General features: G+C 37.5%; 2 protein-coding genes across 8 annotated transcripts in view; one reads left to right on the forward strand and one right to left on the reverse strand.

The window, feature by feature from the left end:
* Nucleotides 1-6,178, reverse strand: part of mrrf (mitochondrial ribosome recycling factor) — an 18,437-nt gene extending 12,259 nt beyond the window's left edge. The window contains exon 1 of one of the 6 annotated variants that reach the window (XM_067432696.1): nt 6,065-6,178. Coding sequence is in view for 1 of the 6 variants with exons in the window: in XM_067432693.1 (XP_067288794.1) it covers nt 6,065-6,146 (82 nt within the window). In the remaining 5 variants the exon portion in view is untranslated. Of the gene's footprint in view, nt 1-5,140; nt 5,288-6,064 lie in introns of those variants that run through there. The other 5 variants (XM_067432693.1, XM_067432694.1, XM_067432695.1 and 2 more) reach the window with 5 other exon arrangements.
* rbm18 (RNA binding motif protein 18) lies at nt 5,446-22,062 on the forward strand. 2 transcript variants are annotated; one of them, XM_067432699.1, is made up of 6 exons: nt 5,446-5,464; nt 6,102-6,215; nt 14,859-14,985; nt 15,481-15,567; nt 20,744-20,832; nt 21,031-22,062. In XM_067432699.1, exons 2-6 carry the CDS (start codon nt 6,109-6,111, stop codon nt 21,191-21,193), a joined length of 573 nt encoding a protein of 190 aa, XP_067288800.1. In that variant the 5' UTR covers nt 5,446-5,464; nt 6,102-6,108; the 3' UTR covers nt 21,194-22,062. The 2 variants fall into 2 exon arrangements, with proteins under 2 accessions (XP_067288800.1, XP_067288801.1); XM_067432700.1 differs by having other exon boundaries at nt 15,481-15,561.
* The last annotated feature ends 100 nt before the right edge of the window (nt 22,063-22,162 follow it).

A 22,162-nucleotide genomic window follows, 5' to 3' on the forward strand; every position in this document is an offset into this window, starting at 1 on the left:
AAAAGCATGCCATCCAGAGACAGAGCACACCAATTTCATCAAACGGTTCACGAAAACTGAACGAAAAAGCAAAGCTATAGTTTCTAAAATAGTGTCATTGTCATTTAAGTACAAATAGATCTAACAGCAAGTGGTTAAATGATAGTGTCCAAGATAATAAAAGAAAAATACACCTTTTTTTCTTTTTTTTAAATCTCTAAGTTAAAATGGATGTGCAAAGTTGGAATTAACTCAATGTATTTATGTTGGTTTTATATAGTTGATTAAACTTGTATAATTTTTATCAGAAGTAAATATATAATAGTATTTTATTGTTATAAAAAGGTCAAATGATCAGATAATTTTGACCTTGGTAATTCTTTATTGACCTCGACTGACCGGTATGAGGGTCAGCAGGAGCCATCTACATTTTAGAATTTCCTGTTTTTTTTCTGCAGGTTTCTGAATGTTAAACCACATGACTCTGGTTTGGCAGATAAATGTTTTTCTAATAATGTTTACAATTTTAACCACTGCTTATTATAATATTAAAAACATTATGCCAAGTTTTTTTTCTCAAGAATTTCATTCTTTGATAAATTAAAACCTTGAGGTTTTTTTTAAAAAATAATATATAGTATGTAGCATTTGTGTCACAAAAATCATAGCAAGCCATTGCATCTTGTATTTTTAATGTATTTTTAAAAGATTAAATTATATATATATATATATATATATATATATATATATATATATTAATGTGTTATATTTAAAATACAGTTTGTAACTAAAATTGAATCTTTAAAAAATACATTAAAATACAATTCATAGATGCAATGGCTTGCTATGATTTTATATCATAGCAAGCCATTGTGTGTTATTATATGATATATATACACACACACACACACACACACACACACATTGTACTCCTTTAGAGCGTACTCTCTTTTGAAAAAGAAAAGTTAGTTTTAACATGGATTGTTATATATATATATAAAACAATCCGTGTTAAAACTAACTTTTCTTTTTTTACATTTTAAGAAAATAAATGTGTGTGTGCAAACGTCAACTCCACGTCATTTTTAGCATGTTTTATGATGTTGCAAGGGTGTTCTGGGTGGTTTCTTAGTTGGCTCACGTAGGAGAAAAAAAAACCTCTCTTTACTAAGATTTTAGTCCCTTGATATGTCTCAGGACTTTCCTTCAATGTAAGTTTATACATTTTCCAACTTGTTTATACTCCGCCAGGTGAAAATTGTAAGTCTGATGGCTAAGAAAAGTAATAGCACAACTCCCCTCAAGCTGCGCGATTTGACGTATCATTCATGTCCGTAGCACAAACAGTGCTGAGTTTAATTCTCAGGGTTAGGGCAGTGGTCCTCAATCCTGGTCCTGGAGGTCCCCCAACACTGTCTCCTTAATCGAACACATCTGATTCAACTCATCAGCTCATTAGTGAAGACTGCAAGTCCTGCGATGTGTGTGTTGCTGGTGCTTTATTTCCCCAGTTTCGTAGCATAAATCTTCAAATGGAGGTTGTTTATCAGAATGGACTGTAACAACAGCGCAGGTGCTCTGGAAAGAGCTACCTCACGGGTTGCTTGCGCCTCTGTCAGTGCTTCTTTGTTATGGCTAGTGTGAGGTATCCCACTAGTCAAAATACAGCCTGGCTTCTGCTTCTCCAAAGGACAACGAATGAAAAAAGTTTGGCTATGTGTTTTTACAGTTGCTGTGATAAAGATAACTCGATGGCACGGGTCTGATAGCAGCTGCTACACCTTTTCCCCAAACACACACGAGCCGCGATTTTTATCAGCCCTTGATGATGCATGTTGCAGGTTCAATTGGGAGTCGCAGCTGTTATGGTTAGATGCAGCTCAAAAAAATGAAAAGCGTGACTCTTCTTGTTGTCCTTGGGAGATGGGAGTTGTCCGACACGGGTGTTTTGGTCCAAGGGGTGTGGATGGAGAAGAGCCGATGGCAGGTTTTAGAGGGGCCGTCAAGCAGAAAAACTGTTGCACAGGTGGTCTGTGGGTTACAGTGCGCTGCCGTTTGATTTATACCAGTAGGAATGAGAACGGTTGGCATTACCCTCATTGCGTGAGCTCACCTCATCAAAGAAATGTTTACAGTGTGAACTGTTAAAGTCCTTACAGTAAAAACTAAGACAGTGTAGCATATTGGCATGGTTGGGGTAATGTAAACCGGTGGTTGGATTTCATGCTGTATTGGCCACTGCTTTTACACCAGCGTAAAAGAGAGTGTGGCTCGCAAATGATGTTATACAACCATTGATTTGTTGCGAGTTTAAAAGCCACAAAGCCAGCCACTCTAAAGGAGTTAATCTCTATCAGTGCACACGGTTTCTGAACTCCCTGAAAAGTCTTGAGTTTGCTTACGGGAACAAACATGTCACAGTATTCCTCATTTAAATATTTCCCGCCAAAAGCATATGCAAAATAAAGTCTGGCTGAATGTTGAAACTTGCGGTTTAGTAAGACATTTGACAAATCACAACACTTTGGCCCAGCCGAGCAATTATAGTAAAGTGTACTTTTCAGAAGAGGGGCCTTCTTAGAGAGTGTGCGTATCCAGAAAGCATCGTTTGCCAGCTATGGTCGCGAATTCCACCGTTATCAGCTTTGTTAAACGAGTCTGTGCAGTAACTGGCAGCCCAAAATTTGAAGCCCAAAAAGTGGTATTTTTCATACACAAACCCAACGATTCAGTTCCGAAGGTCTTTATTAACCCCCCGGAGCCAGATGCACTTCAAATTTTGTTCTGCCATTATTTGGCATTATAATGCTTCAATTATCCAGAACATGTTTTAAAATAACTCTGGTTGTATTTGTCTGAAAGAAGGATGTCATATACACAAAGGATGGCTTGAGGGTTAGTAAATTATGGGTACATTTTTATTTACATTTTTGGGTGAACTATCCCTTTAAAGGTGTCATGAACTATCCCTTTAAAGGTGTCATGAACTATCCCTTTAAAGGTGTCATGAACTGGCTTTTTAATTTTTTATACTGTTGTCTGAGGTCAACTAATGATGTTCGTGTGGTTTTTAGATCCAAAAACATCCTAACTAATAAGTAATAGGCTATTTTCTACACTGGTTTTGAGGCTCTCTCCTGAACGTTGGGTTTTGATGGGCGTCGCGCACTGGAGACTTGGAAGTGAACGCCCACGGCTAGGATTGGATGCGATTTGCATATTTAATGGATTTCCAGAATAATTATCTCGATAAAAACGTAAATGAACACAATGATTTATTTCTCATCCACCCGCGATTGATTGGAATATTATTTCTGTATTACATGGCCCGCACAATCTGTGGATATAACCGTGAACACACACACACACACACACACACACACACACACACACACACACACACACACACACACACACACACACACGTGCGAGCGCCCAGAACAAGAAAATATTATTTCTTATAATATTATTATCACAAAATTATATATATACACACATACACTAGGGGTGCCACAATACTCAAAATAATATTGAACTGTTGGGTAAGGCATTCACGGTTCAATACGCGCTTTTGAATTGCGTTTTTTGTTTTTTTGCATTTAATTAATTATTTATATTTCTCTTCTTTTGAAATATTTATCTCAGTTTATTTGGGCTCTGTTTGAGTGTGCCTGTGAGTCTACGCGCTGATATGAGCAAATATCCAATCATATGCGCTAAAGTTAGGGGGTGTTTAGCCGCGTTTTAAAGCCTTGCCGGTTTAACATTTCATTGACGTTTTACATGCGCTGACACATGATTACTGGACAAAGTAGTCATACTGCGCTAATACTGTCAAACGCAACATATATAAACACAGTCGGTTATGTCTAAAGTGAAAGTAAAATCGCATGTGTCTGTATATGAGACCGAGCAGGTCTTAGCAGTGCAGCCTAATGATTGTTAACGCTTGTCCTTAAAGGGACAGTTCACCTCTAAAATTATAGAGGTATTAAAATAGACAAAGAAAAAAAAAAATCACTCACTGCTCTTGAATAAGTAATAATACACTAGCTTTCAATCAATGTTGTATATTGAAGACTATGTAGTTTTAATTATAGCCTACATTTATTTATTCAATTTCATACTTAAATGCTACTGTACATCTCTGAGCTGCCACTGTAAATCTTTATATAGCCTATATTTATTTTATATTATACAATACACTAGGAATGTGTACAAGGTTTAAGTTAAAATAAAGAAAAGAGTATTACAATTTTAAAAAATTCTCCTTAACCTCTTTCTGTTCCAATCGCCTAAGAATAGAATGACAAAAAAAACGAACCGAACCGAAATCCGTGGTAAAAATTTTTATTGAACCGTGGACAAACTGTATTGTTGCATCCCTAATACACACACACACACACACACACACACACACACACACACACACACACACACTGTAAAACTGGGTGAAGAGTGTTAATTTAACAATGTTATATGATTTTAAAATGTGTTAAAAAAAGGCATTTATTTCCATTTTTCTAACATTTACCCAGTGCAATCAGTTTATTTTTCTACATAAAATATCTAGCTAATTAAATATTATTCTATTTTACATACAGTGATGAGAAGTAAGTCGTTTTAAGATGATTATTCATCATATACGAGAAGAAAGTGCTTAAAATGGAACATTTTAAGAACAGAAGTCTGTTAGTAAAAATGAAATAATTCTTCATCTGATAGGGCAACCTAAAACGACACTTTTACCAATGATATATCATCGATATCATGTTCTGAAACAAAACTGCACACGCGTGCTTTACTTTGCCTTCCAATTATTTATGCCTTGTGTGGTTTTCATTAATAAAAATGTTTCCAGGCATTACCCAAGGAATAATTTACAAGGAATACGAATTTTCCATGATTTTTCTTCAGCAAAGACAAACTGTTCATTTTAACGCAAGTGTGCATTACCACACTGTATGTAGTGTATGTAGTACATGACAAATGACGGAGCTGACGGAGTGACTGAAGTGAAACACAGCAATGCCATGACGCTACTTATGAGCAGTAGCCTACAGAAATCAAACACACACACACTCAAACAGACACTGCGAGCAGCTACAAATACATTGAGCCATCTAATGTGATAAACAATACAAGTGTAATTCACCCATACCTACTTTCCTCACGTAGAAAAATGTGTCCTAGCAGGCATGGCTTGCAGTACAGTCACTTTTTGACAACATGAGCAGCTCAAGGGCACATGTCATCGCATTGTAGTGTTTTGCGTCATCAGAATATGCTGTTAACGTCACTCTGTGGCGCCGTTGTTGATGTTAGGGATGCTAAGCTAACTGGTTGCATTCAATGTTTTTGTCTGACTCGTTCGTGTGGCATATATACGAGATGAATATTAGGTTTTGAGGCAGCGCCACCACATTTTCTAAATAGCATCTTTAGTTTAGTTTTAGAGAAAAGAGGAGAGGAATACGAGAGGAGGGTGAGTGTTTTGCTAACGTAATCTATTAACATTGCTTGCTATGTGTTAGCCCAACAGCCATTGATGTGTATAACTAATTATTTTCGACTTAATTTATATTGTTTATCAGTATCAGTTTTCTTACAGTGTTTTTGCTTGTTTCTAATCGACAAATGAAAATGTAAAATATCGTTGACATTATCGTGTTCATTCTGCATTTAATCTGCGTATCATAGATAGATAGATAGATAGATAGATAGATAGATAGATAGATAGATAGATAGATAGATAGATAGATAGATAGATAGATAGACAGACACAGTTATAGATAGACAGACAGACAGACACAGTCATGGATAGATAGTCAGACAGATAGATAGATAGATAGATAGATAGATAGATAGATAGATAGATAGATAGATAGATAGATAGATAGATAGATACAGTCAGGTAGATAAAGACAGACTCAGTCAGTATAGATGCACACAAATTCAGGTAGATAAAGATAGACAGACATAGATGCATAGATAGTTAAAGTCAGATAGACACACACACACACACACACACACACACACACACACACACACACACACACACACACACACACACACACACACTTACCTGAATATGACTGAAATAGCTCTCTGACTTTTCTCAGGCCCCTAATGCAGTCTGCCTCAGAGACTGTGGAGAATGCCTCCATCCTGTCAGGTGGTTCGGCACAGGACGGTCATCGGCTCTGGATCGGCAACATTGACCCCAAAATCACAGAGTGAGTTTTTGCCAGAAAACCAGTGCTGCACTGCCTCTGAGGCAGACCTGCGGCCCTGCCTGGGTGATTGATTAGCCAAGTGTGTCTTTGTGCTGGAGAATGAGCAGATGACGACAAGGCGTGTTAAAGAGAGCCGCTCGGCCGTGGAGACCTGTTTTGCTGAGGGGCTGCCATCATTTCTCATTCACCTGGCGTGTTTACTTTGTGAACCTGTAGTGGCTGCTCAAGGTGGAGAGGGGGTGGCTGGGTGACACGGAAGGGAAGCGCGAGAGAAATAGCACACATTGCGAGAGTGCCCCTGGAAAATGTACGGCTTGCCCGGGCTGGCGTCTAGACAGGCGTTTCCTTCCCTCTCGCTCTTCTGTTTTTCTTTAAATAACCTGCTTGAATGAAAACAGCCGTGATGCCCACAGGCTGGTGATTGGGAAGATTAATTAGTTCACATGCTGGGAGTGTTTGTAGTAGAGAGTTTCACTTCAGGGTCCTGCAGATCCTACACACACACACACACACACACACACACACACACGCAGACACACAGTGGTAAAGTCCTGCTATGTGGGGTCAGCGTTCACCCTAAGGGATTTTTTTTCTGGAGTTTCCAAGTAAGTGGATAATTGAGAGTAGTAATTGAGTTGGGAGGTAAAAATGTACTTTAGGTATTGCACTGTAGCAGTTGTGGATGGATCATCAGAGAGATTTATGAAGAAACCAAGGAGATGATGAGGTAAATGCTTTGAGGTATTCATGGCAATGGATCAAATGTTTATAACACAATAACCTCTTACAGCAGTTTGGCCTTTTGGATTTGTTTACACCTGTTAACAATCTTGTTTGCTGGCCGAATGTTTTTGATGGCCGAAACCAATTTCTTAGAGAGAAGGGTGGCCAGTACATATGATATTTCAATATTTTATTTAAATAACATGCATAACAATTGCTGCAATTTACTAAATTAGAAATAATTAATAGTAAAATTGATCAAAATATAAAAAAAGTTGAACTTGATAAAAAATTATTATCTGATTTATGCTTTAGTAACTTGATTATGTAATCCTATTATGGTATTTTTCACAAATAAATAAATATTTGAAACATACAAAGCAAGTAACTGTAACCAACAGTCAGTAATCTGGTAAATGTGTGAGCACTGGAATCATATTTTCTCAAATAAAGACCAGGTACTGATAATTTTACATCCAGCACACAGTAAACGTGAAATATGACAGTGGCCAACTAGATATAGCACAGCATAGTTTGAAATCAAGAAATTTTAGTTCAGGACAGGCACTGCCTTTCTTGCTGCTGTCAAAATAAAAGTAGCCTCAGACAATTATAGGCTGAACAGAAAAACGTATCATCGGTTTTTCAATACAGGTGTAAATAAAGTAGCCAGAAAAGCATGTAACCACATTGCTTTTGGAGTGTGCACTCTAATCTTTTTAATCATAGACTGTAAAAATATAGACTGTATATATATATATATATATATATATATATATATATGGACGTTGTGTCCGTGCCATTTCTGAAGAGCCTAAAGTTGCCCGTTGCCATCTTGGCAGAGCATCACTCCCTGAAAATGTGAAAAGAGGTGAGGATGTGGCTGGAGCTGAGGTAACATGATGACTAACAGACAGCAGACAAACGGCAATCCACCTGTCACTCAAAGTTGCCACACCCTTAATTACGAAGAACTTTAAAGCTTAATATAATTGAAACGGATGAGCTATAAAAAGAATTCACCTCCCCAAAGTTGTCATGAAGGGCAAAATTAGCCATATAGACCAAAACCACAATTCGCACCAGGCTGTAAACGTGTTTTTTTCTGCTGTAAAGTTGGTCATTTTAATATGGGGCTCAATGAGATTCTGCTCTCTCTCTTGGAGCCTGTTTCTGGTGGCCAGTCGATGAATTGCAGTTTAAGTCACTTCCGTATTGGCTTTAAGAGAAACTTCTACATCTGGCAGATGTTTTTATCCAGGTGTAAACAGGACCTTAGCCAACCCCATTCACATGCAGTGTTTGTTTTTGTATAGCCGATAGCAGAGGAAAGGAAGAGAAGGCAGAAAGCAGCAGAAGGAGATCAAACTCATGTTGCCGACATGATTACCACAGCTCAATATGTCAGCTTTCATAGGCTGAATCTCGAGTGAAAAATTCGGACTTTTAAATTTTCGCCCAAAAATCAAAAGAAAAGCTTGAAAAAAAACTTAAAATGTATTAAGTCAAAAAGGACCATTAAGATTTTTTGCATGATATTTTTCATGACAGCGACATGCTTAATTATAATAAAAAATTGTCACAATGCAAAAAATTATCTAGTGGCCTAGAATATAAGATTAATTTCTAAATGCAAAAATATTTGTGTGAAATATGACATCTGTTGACAGTTTTTATGAGATTTACACAGTAGTTTTTTTGGGATTAAAAACAAAAGCACAATATGAACACCTCATTTATCTCTCTTATGTTATATTATTAATAAAGATAATTGCAACCAATTATCATCTGTCAGTTTGCTCTAAATTTGCAAGCTAAAGTATCGTTTTGGAAATTGAAATATAGGAAACATCAGCTGTGAGACTTCAAGCTTAGATTCTGATGTAAGAGTATTTCGTTTAAACACTTTTTTTGTCATTCATTCCATCATGCCACATTACAAACAGCCTTATTTTTTATTTAATATGATTGATCTCAATACATCACAGGTTTGGAAAAGCCGGTATAGTTCACATTTACAGATCTGCAAATAGTCACCAACAAATTTCAGTCAGACAAAAGGGAAATCATTCTGTTCTTTCAGTATAAACAGTCTCTTCTGAGTGCTAATCCATCTACCTTACTGACTGTACGTTTCACCATCATCATTACATTAATCACAAGCTGTAGCTAGATGGAAAATTACGGTTTCTGGACACAAATGAGCAGTTGCTCAATTCCTCTTGTTTCTTTTCCACTGAAACGTATTATAAATGTATGATGCTGATAGTCAGTGCTTGGGCACCATGACAAGTCACATTGCTTAAATTGCACAAGTGTCATACTTTCCACCTGTTGAATCAGCCCTGCTCAAACTCTCTGTCTAGGGTGTGTCTCAATCCACTAGTGTACACTTCCAGAGGAATCAGGCACTTCTAGAACGGTCTCATTGTCATAATCATTTTAGAACTGGAAAGCTATTTATCAGTGTCCTGATATAAAGCGTTTCAGATCATAGAGAACTAGAAAGTTTAATGAGACTAGCCAATATCTGTATCTCTATAGGGGCTTTCTCACCTGAGAAACCTTTTCATAGTTCCTAAAACTAATGGCTGAAATACCCCGATTTTGGCGTATTCGCACTGCAGGGAATAGGAATGATTTTATTTCTAGGAACTCATTTTGGGGGAGCTAATTTAGAGTAGGGCTAATGGTGCATTCAGGTCATGTCGTTAAAATCATATTCATGAGATAAACGCACATGATCATCACCACAATGTCATAACAAGTGGAAAGCTCAGACATTTCTTTAAGCCCCGACCTTTATGAGTTGGGGGTGTGTCAGTGAGAAACATGGCAGAATACCACAGTGTTTAAATATATTTAGGAGTGATGTTGTTACATGTCAGTTCTGTTTTCATTAGTTTTTTTTTTGTGTGTGTTTTGTTTCTAGTTAGCTTCTCAGTTTTTCTATTAGTTCAGTCATCCTTGTTTCCCACCTGTTTGTCCAACGCTGTCTCATCATGACCAATTCGTACATATTTGCACTTGGTGGCAATTCGTACGACCTCACTCATGAATTTGTATGATTTTTTTAAACAACAATAACAGGTAGGTTTTTTTTTTGGGGGGGGGGGGGGGGGGGTTTGAGGTTAGGTCATTTGTACGAAATCATAGGAATTAGCCACCTCATAAAATACGTACAAATTGCCGCGAGATTGGGTTGGTTTGTCTCCACAGCAACTGATTTGATTAGGTTCCTCAGTTTTAGTTGTGCCTTGTTAATGAGCTCCTTAGTTTGTGTATAAAAGCCCTAGTTTGTGGTAGTTGTTTGTCCTGTATCTTGTACAGTCTGTGTGTAATGCATTCTCCTGGTATCTCCTGAGTTTTCGTGCGTGAAGACGTGCATTTGAATACACACCATTCCGTGACCGGTATTGTCAGGCTTTTCTATTTATACTTTATACAATAGATTGCTTTAAAGCAAGCAGCTTTATGGTATTAAATATGAAAATACAGTGTCAGTGTTTTAAATTAGAATTCAAACTTAGATTTCGTCTACAAAGCAGCTCTCCGGTATGTTCATGTTTCTACTCTCATCTGCAGTGTTGCCACAGTTACTTTGAAAAAGTAATCTGATTATTCCTTTAAAAAGTAACTAGTTACTTTACAGATTACTGGATTTTAAAAGTTACTAAGTAAGATTACAAGTTACTTTATTAGTTACATTCAGCAGTTGCTGACAACGCTCCTGCCGCCTCAACATAGAAATGACAACCGTTTTTGCCAACACTCACTTTATTGGAAGTGGATTTTTAACAGTTACTTTAACAATGTATCTACTGACTTTTTAAGTTTAAATTAAAAAATATTTCCTGAAAAAATACTCTCCCCGGGATACAAGAAGAAAGCAAAAATATATATTTTTTTAATTTTTTTACAAGGAAAATTACTAAAATAGTAACTCACAGTAACTTGAATAAATTACTTGAATCTGATTACTGGTTTGGAAATAGTACAGCGTTAGATTACTCATTCCTGGAAAAAAGTAGTCAGATTAGAGTAACGCGTTACTAAGTATCACTGCCATCACTGCTCATCTGACTTCGATCGACTGAACAGAAGAAGTGAAACGGAGAAGATGTCCATGTCAATGAAGGTGGAGCCACAGAGCCACAACTGTTACTTAATCACCATCGACCAATGGTGCTTACCAGCCGGAGCAAACTTTCTAAAAAAGTTCCTTTTTCGAACTACCAAAACAAACTGCAAACAAACTTTGGTTTGGCCTGACTTTATTTGAAATGACATCACACCAGTTCTTCAGTTTTGCTTGAAGTATATCGGGGCCTAAATCCTGCAGTTTGAGTGACATGCTGGCGGCAGGTGCTGAAGATTGATGACCCATGATGAGGACGGCGATGACAGCGTTTCTTCGTATTTCCATCTAATGAAAACATCCGTCAACATTTATAGAGCTCCACCCCATCACGTATACACAGCCACTCTTAAAGAAACATACAAACTCTTTCTTTCAGGGTTCGTTTCCCACAGTAAACGCCTGTAGTGTGGCGGACGCGGCCCATTCACACAAAGCAGGGGCTGCTGTCGTAATAACAGGCTGACATATTGACCTGTCCATGCTCCGCTGGGGCCCATTTAGGGCCGGTGATGGATCTACCATGTGCCGCAGGTTGTTTGTGCTTTTGGAGCTCTGCTTTGCATTGTCTGTTACGTGGGCAGCAGGGAACAGGAGGCCCTATCCGATGGGACGGCTGAGGAGGAAAACGGCATTGGCCTTAGACCACACCCTCCAATCATCTGAAATAGACACGTGTCTGTTGGAATCGCTTCTTGACCTTGATATCCGTGCTGTTTTCTTGATTCTATGCTGCGGTGTTTCTCAAGGTTTGCACACTGCGTAGCGATACTGAAACGGAAGACGTTGCAGGTGGGTGAGCAGCGCTCCGATAATTTTGTTCCAAACAGATGACATGCTTGGCTCATGTCAACACAAAATACTCCAAGCTCCTTGGACAGACCCCTTCTTCCTCCCCACAGCACATTTTATGGCCCTCAAGGGATGTGCATTGTGGTCTTAAAAAAATATGCAGGTTGTCTCTTTGAGTCGAGCCACTATCAATTCTTCAATCTGCGGCAAGTCAGGAAGATCCCATGGCCCAAGCGCGAGAGGGTGGTGGCTGGGAAAGTGCGAAATACTACTTGGAGAAAAGCTCCTGGGACGGGAGGGGAAAACATTAATACTGAAGCCAGGACCCCCAGTTCTATCTGCATTCCTACCTTTCCAGGATTAAAAATAACCTTAACCACCCGAAAACAAAGAAATCCCAGGCATCTCCTTGTCTCGGTTTAGGAGGCTACTCCCAGACCACTCTGGCTGTCATGCTAGAAGAACTACAACATAGGTAGTAGTTCCACAAATGTGTTGTTGTTTATCCTATCCTTAGCACGTCTTTAAGCTTTCCCAGCCTTTTCTCAGCTGAAGGAAATGCTTGGATGCCTTCCTGAGCTGCATTACTGCATCTTTGGAATTTGGTTGTGGGGGATGCCCATGTGATGCCACATTCATCACCCTATGTCAAGATGAATAATTGGAGACAAAGTCAACTCTAGTGACAAAATAATTCATATTTACTTGAAGGTAAATGGCAAGTAAGAGCAGCCAAGATGAAAACTTATTGACCTTGACATAACGTAATGAGGGTGATATAATTTCTGTTTTTTTGCCCCTTCATGTTTCTGCCCACTGGTTGCATCACATAAAAAATTAAAGTTTTATGTTTATAATATAAAAAAAATACATCCACAAAAAAACAAACTGATTCGCAGCTTATTTTGATTTTGTAAGTAATAAGGTTTATAAAAATACTCACTGCAAAAAAAAAAAATGCTTTTTTGTCTTGTTTCTAGTCCAAACTTCTAAAAATTCTTAAAACAATAAGTATTTACTAGACAAGCAAAAGAAATTGTTTTGTTTTGGGAAAAAATAACTCAAAATTAGAGAGTTTTTGCTTTAAATAAGAAAAATAATCTGCCAATGGGGTAAACAAAATAATCTTAATTCAAACAGAAAACAAGTTTTCTTACCCCGTTGGCAGATTATTTAGCTTATTTTAAGCAAAAAACTCTTAATTTTGAGTTATTTTTTCCCAAAACAAGACAATATTTTTTACTTGTCTATTAAATGTTTCTTAATGTAAGATTTTTTTGATATTTTGACTACAAACAAGACAAAAATGTTTTTTTCCTTCAAGATTTTTACTTTTTTAATGAGGCTTTTAATGGCATAAAGTAAAAAAAAAAAATGTAAAATAGTGATTTTTTTTTTTTTTTTTTAAATCTCCTTTAGGATAAATAAATAGACTAAAAAAGAGCGTCATGTCATTGACATATTGACATTGCATTAAATGTTGCCAACATACTGAAAAAACTTTGGGGGCAAATGGAGTGGTGTTCATGCAGCGTCAAGTCACATTAAATGTTAACGGTTTGGATGACGTACAGGTGAACATGCAGAAGCAAGGGTACTTGCAAATGTTCTGTCTTATGTGTGGACTGCATGCTAGACTGCTCTCGAATGCTGTGGATGTGGTTGTTTGAAGAAGCCTATTTGTACTCGCTATTTGTTTGAATAGCACAGGTTCAGCGTGAAGTTCTTTTGGAAAGAAATTCATTATTCCTGTTTTAGAAGCGCTTTCTACTTGCAATCAAAAAATTGACCAGTTACTTTTCTTTCATAGGTGCCACCGAAGCCTATATATATTTTTAATAATGTTTTATTCATATAGAGACCATGCCAGTGGCCTGATCCAATCTGGTATGCAACACCCACTTTTTGCGATTTTAATTCAATTCCCAACAGATGCACATTCTACTCTCACTTGGAAAAATGACACGATTTATAAGTAGAATGAGATGTTGATGCCATTTCATGTTGGCTTGTTCTGACACATTGACCCATGGGGACAGGGTTGCCAGGTTTTCCCAACAAAACCCGCCCAATTGCAACTGAAAACTAGCCCAAAACAAGCCCAGTCACATTTTGTGGGGGTTCCCTGGTAAAAAAATGCATTGTGGGGGGTAAAATATATGTTTTTTGGCAGGGTTCCCTGCTAAAATTAGCATTTCTGGGGCTAAATATCACATAATTGGGGTCACTTTAACCCGTGGACATGAAAAATAGCCTGCGGAAACAGTGTTAAAGTAGCCCAGTTCCGCGGGAAAACCGCAAACTTGGCAACACTGCATGGGGATCATATGGGCATTGTGAATTTAAATCTGGCTTGCAACATTTCAAAATGGCATCGCTGTCAATCCCAATGACTTTCTTCCTTCTGTGGAACACAAAAAGAGATTTTGAAGAATATTTCCAATGTGTTTATCAAGTGAAAGTCAATGGGGTCCAAAACAACATTTGACCGATTTAATCAGTAACTGTTTTTTGTTTGACAATAATAAGGTGCTTAAGGTAGTCATTTCCCATATCTTCTATTGGCTATTACCGGACAGAAGTTATAGAAGCTGCACTCGTTGTAATTGTTTGTCTTAAATTAAACTCTTGAGGGAATTCAGTCTTCCGTTTTTTTATATCCTCATTGTCCCACTGCTGTATCCTTTGTATTGTGTTAATAAAAGATTTACCGCAGCTAAAAAGGTGTAAAGAGACCTGTCATTCTGATCAAGCCTTGCTTACAAAGAATTATGATTCCAAGACATGCATTATTCCCTTGTGGTTGTAATAATGGTTATCATTCATTTTTTATTCTTGGTCAGTACAGTTATTTGTCGCGTTTGCTAAAGAAAGCATCATGGATGCAATTGCTTGTGAATCCAGTGTCCTTGGTATTCTCATCATGGAGGTATTTTGCAAAAAGGCAAATAGTCTTCAAAGTAAAAATTCCTCACTCTGTGTTCCTGCAGGTACCACTTAGTGAAGCTCCTGGAGAAGTTTGGCAAAGTGAAGCAGTTTGACTTCCTGTTCCATAAGTCAGGACCTCTGGAGGGCCAGCCAAGAGGATACTGCTTTGTCAACTTCCACACCAAAGAGGTTTTGTTTGTTCTTCTTTACAACATCTAAGAATTAACAACCCAAAATACCAAAGGAAGTGTGAGTTTTGGTCCAGTAGCGATATGCAAGTCCTTAAGAGGCACCCAGACAGCTGATGAGATAAGAAGTGTAATATGAGGCAGTCCCAAGGGTGTTGTTGAAGGGGAAATGTGTGTTTATAGATCTCATTCACGCCCTTCATGAGAGCTTGGAAAACTAGTGATCCATCATCAGCCATTATTGTTCCCTATCATTACGCCATGCTTCCAGCAACAGACGAAAGTAGCAAACCCAAAGGAAGGTTTGGAATCCAAAGACTTCAGAAGAGACTCTTCAGAGACGATCTTTGAGCAGGACGAATAGAGGATTTCAAATGTAAATGAATGATCAGGCGTGAAAATTCACTCTTTTCATTCAGATAGTGTGAGGTTGTGATAGTGACATGTATGATTGTGATCATCATGAATCATAAAATGTGTTTTCTGTCCATCACAGGAGGCTGAACGGGCTATTCAATGTCTGAATGGAAAATTGGCACTTTCTAAGAAGTTAGTGGTGCGTTGGGCTCACGCTCAGGTAAAGGTGAGTATCACAAATCGCCATTTACTATTTTATTAATTACAAGGTTAGAGGTTTGTTAAAATCTCAAGCCTTTAGTAACCCATTCTGCACTGATTTTGCATTATGAATGAAATCAAGCGTTTTATTTTCTAAGTGATCAGACTTTAAATTTTTGCAGATGATAAAACAGGACAAAATCCAGTATACTTATATTGAAGGAAGGCCATATCTAGAAGCCAGAATATCATTTTTCAAATTAGATATATTTTTTTAATCTATTGCTGTTTGACATTTGAATGACTGATGCTGATGTCTTATAGAGCAGAGTGGGTGATATAAAGCTTGTAAATATATCACACAATTTAATTTAAACATACTAAAGAAATAATAAATAAAATCATTGCTGACATAAAATTAACATTTATAAGATATACTATTTGTTTAATTTATTTGTTGATTATTTGAGCTTGATTTTAAGAAAAAAATGAAAAAAAGATATACTTTAGATAACAACTTGATTCTGTTTTGTTATCCTACTTTAGTAAATGAAATTGGTTTAAAAAAAAAAAAAAACATTAATTTCCGTTTAAAAGTTTAGGGATGGTAAGATTTTTTTTGGTTATTGAAGTCTATTCTGCTCACCAAGGACACAATCTAATAAATGCAGCCTTGGTGAGCAAAATAGACTTCAATAACCAAAAAAAATCTTGTGTGTATATACACAAGAGTGTATATACACTTGTGTGTGTGTGTGTATATTTATTGTATATTTTTATATATATATATATATATATATATATATATATATATATATATATATATATATATATATATATATATATATATAGTAAAAATATAATTTTTTTGTCTTGTGTGTGTGTGTATATATATATATATATATATATATATATATATATATATATATATATATATATATATATATATATATATATATATATATATATATATATATATATTTATATATATAATATAGTGGAACAGTATTATAGTCGTGTAATTTATTCCTGTGATCAAAAAGCTGAATTTTCAGCATCATTACTCCAGTCTTCAGTGTCACATGAGCCTTCAGAAATCATTCTAAAATGATAATTTGCTGCTCAAGTAACTTTTCTTATTATTGATAATAAATAACACATTCTATTTGTAACATACTTTATATTAAAAATCAGTGCTAAATATCAATGTTGAAACAGTTGTGCTGCTTAATATTTTTTGTGGAAACCGTGATTATTTTTTCAGGGTTTTGTTATGAATAGAACGTTCAAAAGAAAAGCATTTATTTGATATAGAAATCTTTTGTAACACTGGCTGTTTCTCAATTTAAAGAATAGACTTGCATTCTCATGGAGACCAATCTTGCCAGGCTACCTTGAAAGAATGAACTCGGAGGAACACAAAGACACATCTGTGTGAGAATTGAGATGTGCTGTGATCTAGTTGATCAATTGACTGTCCTAGCATATCATAAGTAGTAGCCAATGCACAATAAATACAACATTACAAACAGATGTCATAACCTATTAAAAATAACATTATTATTATTATTATTATTATTATAGATATTTGCATATTTTATATAGTTTTATTTTACCTAATGTTATTTTGAAAATGGGTATAAATGTGTAATGTTACTTTTGCTTTGTCAATTTAAATACCACAGGTTTGCTCCAGGTCTTAACTCGATCACTTTATAAAAATTAGGCTAAACCAAATGACAAACGTTTACTTTCACTTTTACTGTCACATATTTGCAAGCTTGTAGCGGGAATCTCTTGAGTGAACGAGAAGTTTGAAGCTTACAGCCATGCTTCTGTACATAGGCCATCCACAGCATCTTCTAGGATTTTGAGCGCTCTGAAACGCGGCGCTTCGCGTCCGGTGTGCGACCCCCTTTAGATCTATTCGTTTAGCCACCAAAGGGGTAAACTTCTTTTATAGATATGAAGGCTTCGAGTGTTTTTCTTTGCTCGGGTTTTAAAGAAAATTAAAAGTTTAAATAGCTTAAAACAGACGTGATAGCTGATTTGAACGAGTGATGTTCCACAGCGGCATCCATCTAATTTACAAAATCTGCTTTATCGTCGCTGTGCTGTCATCACATCGTGTAAAGCTCGCCCCAAAGTTTCTGATTGGTGTTGCGATTTCAACGGATTAGAAATGGGCTTGCATCGGCTCTTTGCCAGACTACTTGCAGAGCAAATCTAAATTTGCCTGAAGTTGCCTGGGTTTTCCCAGGCTAAACAATCTGCTAAATTACTGGGATTTTCACACACAACCATTTCTAGGGTTTACAAAGAATGGTGTGAAAAGGGAAAAACATCCAGTATGCGGCAGTCCTGTGGGCGAAAATGCCTTGTTGATGCTAGAGGTCAGAGGAGAATGGGTCGACTGATTCAAGCTGATAGAAGAGCAACTTTGACTGAAATAACCACTTGTCACAACCGAGGTATAAAACAAAGCAATTTGTGAAGCCACAACACGCACAACCTTGAGGCGGATGGGCTACAACAGCACCGGGTACCACTCATCTGCAATTCGCACAAGCTCACCAAAAATGTTGCCTGGTCTGATGAGTCTCGATTTCTGTTGAGACATTCAGATGGCAGAGTCAGAATTTGGCGTAAACAGAATGAGAGCATGAATCCATCATGCCTTTTTACCACTGTGCAGGCTGGTGGTGGTGGTATAATGGTGTGGGGGATGTTTTCTTTGCACACTTTAGGCCCCTTAGTGCCAATTGGAAATTGTTTAAATGCCACCGCCTACCTGAGCATTGTTTCTGACCATGTCCATCCCTTTATGACCACCATGTACCCATCCTCTGATGGCTACTTCCAGCAAGATAATGCACCATGTCACAAAGCTCGAATCGTTTCAAATTGGTTTCTAGAACATGACAATGTGTTCACTGTACTAAAATGGCCCCCACAGTCACCAGATCTCAGCCCAATAGAGCATCTTTGGGATGTGGTGGATCGGGAGCTTCGTGCCCTGGATGTGCATCCCACAAATCTCCATCAACTGCAAGATGCTTTCCTATCAATATGGGCCAACATTTCTAAAGAATGCTTTCAGCACCTTCTTGAATCAATGCCACGTGGAATTAAGGCAGTTCTGAAGGCGAAAGGGGGTCAAACACAGAATTAGTATGGTGTTCCTAGTAGTCTTTTAGGTGTATGTGTGTATATATATATGTACAGTACAGCCACCCAGTAACCACTCAAAACATCCTAACAACATGCTGAAAACACTGAGCACCTTAGCAACCACAACAACTACCTGACAGCCACCCAAAAGACCCTTTCATCATGGTGGGCAATTTTGCATGTGCACCACTCACATTTTTACATCAGAAATGTACATTTCTAGTCTGTACCGTAACTTCAGTCAGTCCTAGACATATTATTCATGCTTTCTATAGTTGTTCCATGGAATATACCATAAAGGTCATGAATCACACCTATAGTTAAGCTATAGAGAGGGGCTCCTCGGGCTTCCCTGCTCCTTAACAATAGGCAGCTGCTGCTAGGAGTGAGGAAATCCTGTGTGGTTGAGAATCACGCCCCTCTGCCCCTCCCCGTCTGAGGGGAAAGGGACACCAGGCTAGGGTCAAGGTCAACAGTGCAGAGTTGTTGACAACAAGTAGCAGCAGGCTGGTCTGTCTCCAGGTCCTCCTGACCACCTCCACCCAACATTGTGCTCATTGTGAGGCTGGTGAAAGTGTTTGTGTGGATCTGTTTGCAGGCGATCTCACTGACAGCAAGACCTGTGTGAGTATCAGCGCTGTGTTTGTATCAGCCGTGCGCTTTGAAGCCCCCTGGTTCACTGGAGCTTTCTGATAATGTGGTGTATATAACAAATGGTTTGCCCTTTATGCATGAGCACAGTTTGTTTGGGTGGAATGTAGCGATCTAAAGGAAAATAAAAGGAAAATGACTGATTGTAACTTAATGTAAGGGATAGGATCAGAAACGGACTGTAAGAACGTTGCTGTATGGTTTTCTGTATTTGAAAAGGAAAAATGAAAAAGGATGTGATTTTACAAGAGAAGAAATCAAAGTTTACTTTGATAGATGTTCCTCTTATATTTCATTAGAAAACATTATTTTATTACATTATTTTACACAATGTTTTTCTGCTTAAACCAAGGCGCAGCCAGTGAAAAAACAACTACATTTTGACATTTTTTAGTGGAAACTTTGCTTGGCCTTGCAAAGTATGTTGTTATGATGCAACCTTCTTGTACATGCCAGTCTCGAATGGGAGGAGGACAAGATTTTCAGTGAATAACAACTTAAATGTTGGATTTTTTTTCACACAAAAGACTAATCATTTTTTTAGAAATTCTTTTTACATCACAAATGAACAGGAATGACTACTTTCAAGGAGGGTGATATTGATATTTGATATTTTGGTCCCTAGATATGGTCATTCATTGAAAGTCCATGTTTTTTTCACTTGTTTTACCATCCACCAGGTCTGATTGCTTTGAAAAGTAATAGCGATGCTCAAAATGATTATTCTGATGAAGTATAATTTGTGCATGTACAGTAGTTATGTGCCAAAGTTTACTTTGGATTTCAGGTTTGGAACAGTAAGCGCTTCTAATAGTATCAACATTGGCTAACTCTTCATGATCCAAACAAATTGGTCCTTACAAATAAAATTCCCATCCGAAAAGAAATAAAGTCCCAGCCCACACATTTGCCAGTTAATATTCAGGTTGACTTAACAAAAGCGTCACGTTTTGGAACTTAAATGCATGCGAAAGCATTTTTACCTTGATTTTTTTAGTTGATCATAAAAATATTTTCTTGTCATTTTTTCAGTTTTTTTTCTATAGTGGCTGAATATGTGTCATCACCCATTTTAAAGCATTTTCTAATCACTCTTTGTTTTTATTCCCCACAGATTCTCATGAGCTGCTATCATCCTCATGGTCACAAGGGTGGTTGGAGGGACATTTTTGAGTGGAATGAATGTTTATGATGTTGCGTAGCCCAACTTTTCCCACACTATTCCAAGGGAGCATGTGACTAATAAGCAGCCAAATCTCGTTTTTCTGGTCTCTAATGCAACCAAATGTGTTTCAGTTAAACAACCCCTCAGTGCATGTTGTCTCATTGTCTCACAAACTGTCTTGTATCCATCCTGGTCTGTGTTTGTTGGATTTCAGAGGTTTGAACCCTTCAGAGGAGACAAAAATGTGCCGGCCAGTTTAGATCCTTCGTCCAGTGAAGCAGAGGAGATGCCAACTACACTGAGGTTTGGGACATTACCTCTAAGCTTCCTTTCATTTTTCCTATTTCTGTTCTTCCTGGTTTTGAATTGCTCCTTAAGTTTCCCTCCTGTTTTTGTTCTTATCTACTCCCTTTCCAAATGGCCTTGTGCTCAAATTGACTAAATTGACCCATTTGGACTGGATAAGAAGGTTTTCTTTTCTTTTTCTCCTACTGTTTAAAGTGTTAATGCAAAGATCCGTGCCATTGAAGCCAAGCTGCAGATGATGGAAGAAAACCCAGATGACTATTCCGGACCCTCTGCATACATCTACAACAAGCCCCCCGATAACAGAGACAAGAGGTCCCAGCCCTACCGCAAGCAGTTCCGCAAATTCAGGAGATGACCTCTCCAACGGCTGGCCAAGTGTCGCTGCACCGAACAGACTGTGAGATGTGTGGAGATAAGCTGTTCTTGTCTCTTGGCCAGTGCGAGACTGTGATATGTCATAAGAAGAGGGGCTCCAACACCTTTGATTAGTAGTGCTGTTGTTTCTCAGCCAGCGGGGGAGTCTTTTTACTGTGAAAGACCGCTGATGTAAGCAGAATCTAACCACAAAATTCTAGCGAATTTAAGTTTATATTGATGTTACCCAAGTAATCTCAGTTCTCTAAAGGGATAGTTCAGTTATGTTGTGCCAGGATTTTTTGATAAATTATTGATTTTATTTTATTTTCTTCATAAAAATGAAAGTCAGGGTACAATGTTTGAACCCCAACCTTCTTTAAAATATATTGTTTTGTCATACAGGTTTGGAACATCATGAGGGTGAATAAATCATGAGAACTTTGGCTGAACTGTCCCTTTAAGAGTTTTGCACCTCTCAATTTACATCCCTTCCTTGTCATACTTCCAGAATATAGTGTTTGTTTGTTTTTTATCCACTTATAAACTACCCCATGTGCTGCTTGTGAAAGTGTTGTTGTGTGTTGTGAGTCTTATGATCCAAAATCTACATACTACTCAGAATTGACCATTCTTTGTTACACTGTTGGAGTCCAATATGTCAAGGAAGCACAATATTCTGCATTGTTTATTTAACTATTAATATCTTGCCTTTTTAAGTCTGAAGTGTTAAGGGCTTTTATCACATGATCTGGAGAGGGGCATCACAATAGTTGATGTCTTGGACAGTTTGGTTCAAGTGTAAATATCCAGGTATTTTGATAGATTTTGCTCATGTCGTGTCCAAAAATAAATGAAATGGTCCTTCTATGAGATGTCCAAACTGGATTCTGTGTGTGTGTGTGTGTGTGGGTGGGTGGGTGGGTGTGTGTTTGTGTTTGTGTGTGGGTGTCTGATGTGTTGCTTTTGT

Source organism: Pseudorasbora parva, chromosome 23 (genome assembly GCF_024679245.1).
Source record: "Pseudorasbora parva isolate DD20220531a chromosome 23, ASM2467924v1, whole genome shotgun sequence".
NCBI lineage: Eukaryota > Metazoa > Chordata > Actinopteri > Cypriniformes > Gobionidae > Pseudorasbora > Pseudorasbora parva.

Coding starts and splice junctions, on each gene's coding strand:
- rbm18 (XM_067432699.1), top strand. CDS start 6,109: ATGCAGTCTGCCTCAGAGACTGTGGAGAATGCCTCCATCCTGTCAGGT. Junction 14,986..15,480: donor TCAACTTCCACACCAAAGAG/GTTTTGTTTGTT, acceptor TGTCCATCACAG/GAGGCTGAACGGGCTATTCA. Junction 15,568..20,743: donor GGGCTCACGCTCAGGTAAAG/GTGAGTATCACA, acceptor GTTGGATTTCAG/AGGTTTGAACCCTTCAGAGG.